Source organism: Ruditapes philippinarum, unplaced genomic scaffold (assembly GCF_026571515.1).
Source record: "Ruditapes philippinarum isolate M1 unplaced genomic scaffold, ASM2657151v2 ctg230_1_1_1_1, whole genome shotgun sequence".
Taxonomy (NCBI): Eukaryota; Metazoa; Mollusca; class Bivalvia; order Venerida; family Veneridae; genus Ruditapes; species Ruditapes philippinarum.
In genome coordinates, this window is record NW_026854709.1 from 105534 (window position 1) to 117280 (window position 11747).

At 29.6% G+C, this 11747-nt stretch overlaps 1 protein-coding gene across 1 annotated transcript in view; it reads right to left on the reverse strand.

Annotated features, from left to right (window-relative positions):
* Window positions 1-11124, reverse strand: part of LOC132740827 (shootin-1-like) — a 28750-nt gene extending 17626 nt beyond the window's left edge. Inside the window, exons 1-2 of the mRNA XM_060728843.1 lie at window positions 10982-11124; window positions 9248-9363 (exon numbers count right to left, since the gene is read on the reverse strand). Of these exons, the coding sequence (XP_060584826.1) occupies window positions 9248-9335 (88 nt within the window). The 5' untranslated portion in view covers window positions 9336-9363; window positions 10982-11124. The remainder of the gene's footprint in view (window positions 1-9247; window positions 9364-10981) is intronic.
* Between the last annotated feature and the right edge of the window lie 623 nt (window positions 11125-11747).

An 11747-nucleotide genomic window follows, 5' to 3' on the forward strand; every position in this document is an offset into this window, starting at 1 on the left:
GTTGGGGTTCGAACCCACAGTGGTAAGGGATAAGTGGTTTAAAGTCAACAACCTGAACCACCAGGCCAGAGATGGCCTTATGTGTTTATTTTTCAGAAAACTTTAAAATCGTCTAATATTAATGCCAATGAAACTGAAGTCTAACATATAAATTCAGTGATTTAAAGCAGCCTAAAGGAACTTGAAGTACTTTTTACTTCTCTCCAATGAAATTACCTTATAATTGTGACCAAATTGTACACAAATTTCTCTTTCTAATTAATACTTGGTAGAATTTTGATGATAAAAGTAGAAATTTAGTCATATTTTGCATAAAAAAGATGATTTTAACTAAAATTGTGAATAAGTAAACATGTCATAGTCAATATCATTAATATAAAAATATTTTTTCTTCAGTATAATTTTTTAAAGATTTATCTTACTAATTTGGAGGTATGCATACCACTTTACGGTAAACTCTGCAAGCGCACTTGCTTGTTTGACTATGTGACAATGTTGTGCAGCTCATACTGAGTTAAAATATAAATTTACTCTTAAATTTTCTAAAAATAAATAAATTGATGTATGATGATGCAGCCATTTTTGATATAGAAATACATTATGTGAGATTTCAACTTATTTTCTACAGAAGATGAATTTTTCTGTAAAAAGTGAAACATCATAAAAATCTCTATTACCCACTAAAGTATAAGTGTTATATTGACTGTTTTTATTTTTACTTCCCTAAATTTTCAGTCCTTTAGACAATTTTGCACTTGACTTGCTGAATCACTTTACATATCAATAAAATAAACTGGTTAACTTTTTTATTTAATCTGTTATCATCATATTATCTCTTTTTAAAAATGTTATAGATCAGATAACCTGATATACCTAATTTTGTTTACATTTTATAAAGCAAGAAAATATATGACACAGATATTAAACTCTCAATATGCCAAAATAACATTCTTTTTTTTTGCGATCTCATGTGGGATAGACAACCTGATGTGCATTTAAGACAGTTGTGAAATAATGTGTTCTTTATTATAAAAATGTGTGTCATATAGTTTATACCTTAACCAAACTGTGTTTTTTTATGTGGTAAAGCTTACACCTTAACCGAACATGTGGTATACAATGTAGCTTACATCTTAACCAAACTACTATGTTCCTTGTGGTACAGCTTACGCCTTCACCTAACTACTGTGTTCTTTTATGTGGTATACAATGTAGCTTACACCTTAACCAAACTTCTATGTTCCGTGTAGTACAACTTACGCCTTCACCTAACTATCGTGTTCTTTTATGTGGTATAGCTTACGGCTTAACCGACCTACTGTGTTCCAGGCATCAAAAAATATCTTTAGAGTCAATCGTCCTGCATGACAAGTAACTTATAAATCCAATCATAATTAGGAGCTGATGAGTGGAATTTTCAATCTCTGTGTTCTTTTATGTGGTATACCTTACATCTTTACCAAACTTAATTGTGTTCTTTTATATGGTATAGCTTACACCTTTACCAAACTTAATTGTGTTCTTTTATATGGTATAACTTACACCTTTACTGAACTGTTATGTTCTTTATATGGTATAGCTTACATCTTTACCAAAGTTAATTGTGTTCTTTTATATGGTATAGCTTACATCTGTACCAAACTACAGGTATTGTGTTCTTTTATATGGTATAGCTTACACCTTTACTGAACTATTGTGTTCTTTTATATGGTATAGCTTACACCTTTACCAAACTATTGTGTTCTTTTATATGGTATAGCTTACACCTTTACCAAACTAATGTGTTCTTTTATATGGTATAGCTTACATCTTTACCAAACTATTGTGTTCTTTTATATGGTATAGCTTACAGCTTTACCAAAGTATTGTGTTCTTTTATATGGTAAAGCTTACACCTTTACCAAACTATTGTGTTTTTTTTATGGTAAGCTAAAAAAAACTTTTACCAAAAAAAATTTTCCTCATTTTTCAAAATTTTAGTTGAAAAGCAAAAATTTAAAAATTGGGTATTATAATGGTCATTGGGCCTAAACCCCCTAATAAAAAAATGTACGATTCTTGTAAAATTTGGGCCTTTTCTATTACATCAAATTTCTGCCAAACTCTTTTTTAAAAAAATTTGGGGATAAACAGATAGAAATTTTGAACAATATTCATTTGGATTTTTTGATTTTTTTTTCAAAAATAAAATATAAAATTGAAAACCCAAATTAAAAGAAAACAAAATGTAAACTTTTTTAAAACCCTTTTCAAATTTTAAAACTTTACACATTTCAAAATGAATAAAAAGAAAACCCTTTAAAGGGGGCAGTATAAATTCCCAAAAGATAAACTGAAGGAGTTTTAATTTTTTAAAGTGAATTGAAATTAAACACTGTTTATTTACTTAGGGAATACTCGAAATGAAAGTAACATAGGAATAACAAACTTGGAATGCTCTTTCAAACTACCAAGTTTAACCTAAATAACCCCATTACCTTGTAGAAGAATAAATAGGAGACAAAGGAAAAAATAATTATATTAATGTTACATGGCATAAAAAAAAAAAGGGGATTTTAAAAGAGAAGGATGTCCCCGGTCATCGTAAATTACACTTAAATTTTTTATTTATCTGCCATGATTTGTTCGTCATGGCAACAAAAAATACCTTATAGATTAAGCACTGAATTTATTAAAAATAGTTCAATATGAGGAAGTTGATAATATATTATATACATCCTAACACAATCGTCTCCAATGATCAGGAAAAGATTGAGGTTTATAAACAAAAACTAAAAAGCCCTGAGGGTCCTGCATTACTAACCTAACAAATCAGGGAAAACCGAAGGATTTTATGGTTAAAGGTTTAAAATCTAAATATAAATGTTTGATAAACTTGGTTTAAAAGTTTTTTTTCCCATTTTCTTGATTAGGGTTTACCACATGGCTTTTCTTTTTTTTTTATACAAAATCCCCATTAGAAACAATTTTTTTTAAAGTAGTTCAAATTTCACCCCAAAGGTTTTGTTTTAAAAAATGGGGAGGAAAATGACAATTAAAGTTAGCCGCTTTCCATTCAAATAAAGTGGGGAGAAAAAATTTTTGCAATTCTTATTAGAACCCAAGGGTTATTTTTTATAAAGTTTTCATTTAAAAAAATTCCTGAGTTGAGAAGGAATATCATTTTAAGGGGGTTTTTTTTTTCCCAAACCAATCTTTTTCAGTATAGAATAAAATATTAAAGTGGCTTTCCAAGCATTCAAACCCTGGGAAATATGTAATCTAAGGTTCGCAAAGCCATGTTGGGTTTTTCCCTTTCCCAAATTTTTAGCCCCTTTAGAGGCATGACAAAGATTTAATTTTTTAAATTTATTTTTCTATATTTTAAAAAGTAGTTATTATTGTTTTTATCAAACAATTTTCTTTAAATGGTAAAAAAATTTGGGCTTTGATTAAAAAAACAAAAACTTGACATAAAAAAGTTTTAATTTTTTTTAAAGTAATTAAAATTTAAACCCTTGAAAGGGTGGGGCACTTTAAAAGAAAAGATATCATATGCCAAAGATAAATAGAAATTACACTCAGAAATACATTGAAAATTGTATTTTTGTGCTACTCTTAGCCTGATTTGAGTGAAAAGCGTTGCAACGCTTTTAAATTTGGGGTCATTTTTCACAATTAGAATTATTCTCGAAAAAATAGAGTGAACGAATGATCTTAAATTTTGCACACAGACCTACATCAAATGGAACATTCAGTCCCATAATTTAAAAAAAAAACACAGTTGAGTCCCTTTCAGGCTAATTACTCACGACAGGCTCAGGTGAGCTAAAATAGCAATCCCATTTGATACCCTAGTTGGAAACATTTGAGAGTTTAAAGGAAAGAAATCGTTTACCACACACATGAAGTGTGACTTCATGAATTCTTCATAAAGACAACTGACAATTTTACATCAATGGTGACCATATCCTGTTTTTACATGGAGATTTCAGTGAATCCTTACCACAACTATTCTATTATTTCATCCTTATTTAAACAATAACTTTTTTCATACAAACCTCAAAGATGTTAGTTTTTAGGGTGTGTATTTGATAACATTAATTATACTTTTTTGTAAGTTTCATACATAGCAAAAGTAAGTTTCATACATTTTCATATGTAGTAAAAGTAAGTTTCATACATTTTCATATGTAGTAAAAGTAAGTTTCATACATTTTCATATGTATTAAAAGTAAGTTTCATACATTTTCATATATAGTAAAAGTAAGTTTCATACATTTTTAAATGTATGAAAGGGTTTCATACATTTTCATATACAGTGAAAGTAAGTTTCATACATTTTCATATGTATTAAAAGTAAGTTTCATACATTTTCATATGTATTAAAAGTAAGTTTCATACATTTTCATATACAGTAAAAGTATGTTTCATACATTTTCATAATTATAGTAAAAGTAAGTTTCAGACATTTTCATATGTAAATTCAAAGAAACAGTAAGTTTCATATATTTCTATATTAAAAAAAAATTAAGTTTCATACATTTTGATATAAAATAAAAGTGAGTTTCATACATTTTCATATAAAGTAAAAGTAAGTTTCAAACTTTTTCATAAAAAGAAATAGTAAGATTCATACAGTTTCAAATGTGTTCCATAAATTTCCGAATGTAATAATAAGTTTCATACATTTTCATATATAGTAATAAGTTTCATACATTTTCATACATAGTTATATAAGTTTCATATAGATTCTTTACTTACCAGTCTGTATCAATTAAAAATAAGTTATACCTGTTATCATTCATTTCATACAGTATTTATAAAAAAGATTATTTATTTTCAATAGCATTGTTCTTAAGTTTCATATGAATGCATCTTATTACAACAAATTCTTTCTTTTTACTTTCACAAACAAAATCTACATTATCCTTTTAAGTTAATAATAGGAAATATACATCTAATAAACAAAGATTAAACATTCAATTTAGATACAAAATATTTCACTTATTACAGACACTTCTTAGTCTACCCTTTATAAACATAAAGAAGAGAATAAGTCTGCAATTTAATTTCATTGTTTCATTTTTTTTCCATAAAGTTTTATTAAAAGGCACGAAATTACGTCAGAAATGAATAAATTTTTCAATCAGTGGAAAGGTGAAGTATGTGTTTTACAATGTTGTTATAACAGATTTAGACCATGTGAGATTCTTGTCACCATGAGAAAAATTCAAATTTTTTTTGGTTGGGTTTTACGTGATACCAACACAGTAAAGATCATATGGCGTCTTGCCAGCTTTACTGGTGAAGGAAGACCTCAGATGCCCCTCAGTGCATTATTTCATGCACAAGCAAGCACCTGAGTAGAACCACTGAATCTTTTTGAGGAATAAAAATTATATAGCATTTTGAGACTTAATGGGCCTTTAAGTGATTATGGTGAATATGCAGCATTACAGCTGGAGGAAGATTCTTGGTGCTTCTTTTTTCAGGCAACTACATATGTAAGTGGTACTTCTTACACTCTATAAGCCATCTGGATTATTACTTACTGATTTTAACTGCATGAAAGATTTCAATGTCACTTACTAAGTTATCATCCATAACAATAATGGAATTGGAAATAAAAGTCAGCACTACATGCACACAAAAACACTGTTGTTTCATAATACAAATTATGTAACAGATACTTTGCCAAACATTATAAAAGTTTTGTACAAAACAAAACATGATCCTGACAAATTTAAAGCAATACAAGCATATCACCTGTTAACTAATTTATAACAGTCAAACAGCTGTGAATTGGAAAGGATATTACTTTTAACTCAAATACCCTACTGGTACTAAAAGTGATTAGTCTTTGCCACCTGAATAGAGCCACAGCTGACGCAAGCCGGCGCATCCATGTAGTCTGACCAGGCTCTATACTGTTAGTAACTCAAATTTTATTTGTTGACAATGAAATCCCTAAACTAAAAATGCACTGTTCCAAATACAAAGCTGGGGAAATCCATGACAACTTTAAATGAGCCGTGCCACGACAAAACCAATGTAAATTGCGTTTGCGACCAGCATCATCAGGATCCAGACCAGCCTGCGCATCCGCGAAAGCCTGCGCATCCGAGCAGTCTGATCAGGATCCATGCTGTTTGCTTACAAATGCTATAACAAGTAGAGAAACTGATAACGAACAGCATGGATCCAGATCAGACTGCACGGATGTGCAGGCTGGTCTGGATCCATGCTGGTCGCAAAAGCACTATGTTGGTTTTGTCATGACGCGGCTCAAATCTATCTATAAGACAGTAGACACAGATGCTGCCACTTCAATTGCCTTTCACAGTGGAATTATTTACATACTTCTGTATATTTCATAAAGGTCAAGTGTTATAATTATATGTAACATAATTATATTAAAGTTAAAAGCTGTAATATAAGTAATAAAATTCACAAACCTATGACTGAGAAAATTCTAGGTATTGAAAAGACAAATCAGATCATGATCATCTAATGACCTCAAAATTATTAGGGGTCTTCTACCAGATGAGGGGCAATATCCCTATCAAATTTAACAAACTTAGGCTTATTCTTATTCTTATTCTTAAGTTAAAGATCAAGAAAGGATATTTTTTACATATAGCTTTTTAAGTGCCACTGTGACCTTGACCTTTCAATGAATGACCTCAAAATCAATAGGGATCACCTACTGGCCACAGGAAATGTCTCTACCAAATTTTAATAGGTAAATATATCTCTGCTTATTCCTTCTCCAGAGATTGATCAGAAAAGGGTTTTATATTTAGAATCAGTGTGACCTTGACCTATTGACCTTACAAACAATAGGGGTTATCTACTGGCCACAGGGAATGTCTCTACCAAGTTAAGTAAATATATCACCCCTTATTGAACTGACAAGGGTTCTATATTTGGAGTCATTGTGACCTGACTGTTAACTTATTGACCTAATAATCTATAGGGGTCATCTACTGGCCATATGCAATGTCCTTACTAAGTTACATGATACCTCTACCTGTTAACTAAGATTTATTCTTTCTCGAGATTTTTAATCAGTTTATGGGTCTTTTTAGCTACATAAAACTATTTTTGTAATAATTAACTCTGAGACAATACACAACATCAAAAAAAAATTAATTATTTTCTATTGTTCCTAGATAGCTACATAAAACCCAAATGTTTAATCATGGATGGGCAACCCCTTTACAGTACACTCTCCTCTTAAAAAGTTGGGACATTAAAGAGTGGGGACATAAAAAAGTAGGGACATAAAATTTCAACAGGTTAAGGATTTGATATCAGAAGCACCATATATGTAAAATTTAAAAAAAATGTAAAAATGTTTGCCTTACATTATGAAGCGTACATGCATAAAACAATTAAGGGAGTGTAATACAGTTAAAAGTAAACACATAACAGACTTATAACTGTAACTACAGGTAAAATGTCAAGTTATAAATTAAATATACTGAAATTTTATACTTCCAAAAAAACATCACTAGCAGTTACATATTCATGAGTGAATAAATAAACGGTTTAAACTTAGAATTACGTTTCATGAAAATTCAAATCCTATAAAATCTCTTATTTATCCAAACCCAAAAAAATATTTTTAAAAAAGGTTATACTTTATCAAAGCTCTTCCTTTTTGTAAAACAAGAGTGGTTTATATGTTTTAAGAGTACATGAAAATACCATTAACATCTATATGCCTACAATAAAATCTTGTTTCTTTCTTTCATGTACATTTATAAACCTCAAACCATTCAATTAAAGATGTAGTATGCTCGTCCTTGAGTAAAATATTTCTAATCACAGAAATTTATTGAAATATATGAAATTCTAACTGAATATGTCTTATTAAAAAAAAGAATGAATAAACTATGTATGGGAAGCTGCGTTCCCTATTCAGGTCATGTTTTTTCAAACGGTATATAGTTGCATCCGACAAAAAAACTTATTAATGTGTTTTTATTTACAGCAAGGATTTGAAATAACTAGTCATACACTATCTGTTATCATTTTGCTAATTTCCCTATTCAGGTCAGAAACATGGTCGTGACCCGAGTAGGGCTCGAAACCATGATCTCTGGGTTGAGAGGCAGACACCTTAACCACTAGGCCACCTCTCCCCTTAAGGGACACTTAATTGTTCTACAACAAAATTTTATTATGCATCATATTTTATATTCATATTAAATCACTTTATAACTCTATAAACATTTTTTTCAGAAATATTTCATAAGAATATTTGAATGATACATTTATGATTTTTTTTAAATTATCAACATTTACAACACTTATAAATAATGTTTCAATTGCAGACCAACCTACTTTAATGCCAAATGATGTATTGAATTGAATATCTAACAGGGTTTTCAACATTCTAATATTATGATACTTTCACTTTAAATTTTACATTAAAGCACTTTAAAAGTATAAGTTAACATGTTATAAATTTCCAAAAAATTCAATAATATCAATAAATATCTACACGAATGTTGAAAACAAGGTTATTAATTTCCTTGTGGAAACATACACTATTCATACTTATCATTAATAAAAGTATTGTTAGTAGAATTTATAAGAAAAGACAAGTTTCCGTGTTTGTAGTCTTATTGTTTTAACCATGTCAATATCGTTAAAGTTTAAACATATCATTCAATGATACATAATTAAATGGCAGCATAATAAATGGTCACTCAATATTGATTAGCTTTCCAAAAAGAACAAAAAATTCTATCAATATTCCGTATCATTTTTGTTTCTTGAATAACCAGTATCAACCAGCTTGGAAGTTTTTTTGTTAATTTACTTTATGAACTCTTCAATCAGCACCAGTTAGTACCATGAAAGTTGAAACAGTCATATAGTGTCTATAAGGACAAGACAAAAATCTCAGAATTACAAATCTCAAGTTTCATTTCTTCTACCTACCCTAACCTTAGTGCAGTAACGGGTTTACTCCTATTAAATTTGTATAGGCCTTAACCCATTATTGCACTAAGTTGATGCCTTTTTTCTTTGAATGGTGTTTAGTTTCACCGAAAATTATATACGTAAATTTACAGAATTCAACTATTAAAGTTTTAAGTACAAATTAGATACCCAATATTTACAGAATTCAACTAAGTTTTAAGTGCAAATTATATATTAATATTCATAGAATTCATCTAATTTTCAAGTCACTAGTGTGGCTCATATTTATATTTGATATTTCTGAGGATTAAATACAAATAAATAAACTTACCATCTTTCTGTTCAACCTCTAGTTGTTTTAATTTTGTCAGTGTCTCCTCATACTGCTCTTTCCAGTCTAACGACTCCTCTTTTGCCATACTGCAATATCACACTAAATGACTGGTCCTGAACAATAATACAAGAATATTAGTATCAGAATATCAAATAATCATACACTTAAGGTAGTAATCAAGAGTAACTTATATCTACCTTTATATACTTAATGTATTGTCTACAACTACTGTAACACACATAGTATTTTTCTTTCAAACCACTTATCTATCCTCATCTTAAATTTATGATTTTAAAAATTAGTAATTTTAAACTTAAATTGGTTCCATCATTGCATGATAGCTCTTTTGTGCATGCCTAATGTAAAATTATAAAAAAATCTTGAACATACACTTTGAAGAAGGACAAGATTTTAAAGAAATAATTAATTCCAATTTGCTTTTATTTAAGGCTGTCAGATATGTTACAATTACAGTAGATAATAACTTATAACTTCAGCTACTTTTTCATCAAATTATGAGATGTTTATTTCAATAAGGTTACCTTTCTAAAACTACCTCTGCAAATGGATTACAGGGCTCTCAATTCTCAGATTTTATGCTAAAATTGGGCACCATTCCCTTCTAAAAATTGTTTATATTGTTCCCCTATTTTTAAAACAAGGAATTCCCCTTAAACATTTTTTTTATAATTTTAACTGCATGTATTTGCTGATAGAAGCAGGAAACCCTTAAATTTGTGATTTGAAAAATAAAATATGTAAATAATAACAACATGAGTACTTTACATGCAGCAAAAAATGGCCTAAAATTCCCTCTACAAGGGAAAATGCTGTAAAATCCCCCCAAGTGCAGATACAATACTAGTGCCCCAAAACAGAGAGAGAGAGAGAGCTAGAGCCCTTGATTATTAATTTATGACATCCCTTAAAAACCCACACATGCACACTCTATACAGTAATCCCCAGGTACACATAAAAGTGAAAGTATGAATATAGCTTAGGTGTAGACTAATTATAAAAGAGATTCAAATGTAAGATGAAAAGTTAAGAAAATTACCTCTTGATTTTGTGAATTTTATTCAGCCAGTGATCTAAAGTTTGCCCTTGTTAAAAACACACTTTAAAACTGCTTAAAATCTATCAATTGTGAAAAAAGAACATGTCAAGTTACAAAGTATATAGTCCTGTTGAGAAAAGGGCGGGAATCCAGGATATATTTTATCTGGCTACTGTCAGGTTTATGTTGTTTTGTTTTTTAATATTTTTAATAGGGCTTTATAATAGTTTATTTATTTTTTCATTTATCTTTTTTAGGAATGGGTAGGGTCTTTTAGTTAAAGTATTCAATGTATTTAACAAAAAAAGTTTTGACACTTCATTTATCAACACAGAATTACAATCACTTATTCTAACAATTTGTAAATTGTGTACAATAATACAGATGTATGGGGAGAGGGGGGGGGGTAATTTTCACTATCGATTTGTTTTCATCATTTATAATTGACATGTCATCAATCAGCCATCATGACTTTTTTAACAAATAATACTATACAACAATACAGAATAAATTCATCACTTAACTGTTTCAGCAACTTGATTCTAACTAAATCATTTTTATTTACCATAATAATAATTATTTCTAAGAGGCCAGGCACAGTTTGTTTTTCTTTCTTTTTTTATCTGTTAGATCTAATTCATATTAAAATTTGATCATAATGCAACATAACTTACCAGATCAAACTGCAGTAGCTTACGAGATGATAAATCAATACCAGTCAGTTGCTTACTCCATGTGTAACATTAAATTCCTCATCATAAATCACTTCTCAATTTAGTCACGATTTACAACCCGGAAGTTTTAGTATTATAGTGCAAATGGGGTTTTATTATAAAGGGAAGCAACTACTGTAGGCTTTACTAGATAACAGAAAGGAACTTTTTCCGCGGAAAAATTCTCAGTTGTTGAAAAAGCTCGTCACACTATGGTATTTACTAAAAAAAACACACAACAACAACATAAAAAACTCCTTTTCCTCCCTGAGTAAATTTCAAAGAAAAAAATGGCAGTCAAAAGTACTCACATATTAAAATGATTGAACACTAAATATTATCTTTTTTATTGCGAGTCAGGATTCGACCGATATTTTTATCACCGTCTGTCCTAATTCGATACAGTCCTGGAGTCGACACCATTTCTGTTTCTTGTCGCAAAGGCTGTTTAAACTTTCTTTTCTTTATGCAAAGGCTTTAACACATTTGTACGTTTTCAGCAATATGCAGGTGTCATGAGTTTCCTTAGATAATTATAAGCATATTGCAGTCTAATACAAAATGGTATTCGTCTTCTTTGACATAACAAGACAAGACATGTTCTAGCATTTAAGGTGTACTTAAATTTTGGCTTGGTCAATCTCCCTGTTTCTATCCCTGCAGTTAATGAGAAAATGTGCTAAACTCAGTAAGATCTAAATACAAACCGTTCAACCAATTTTTTGTC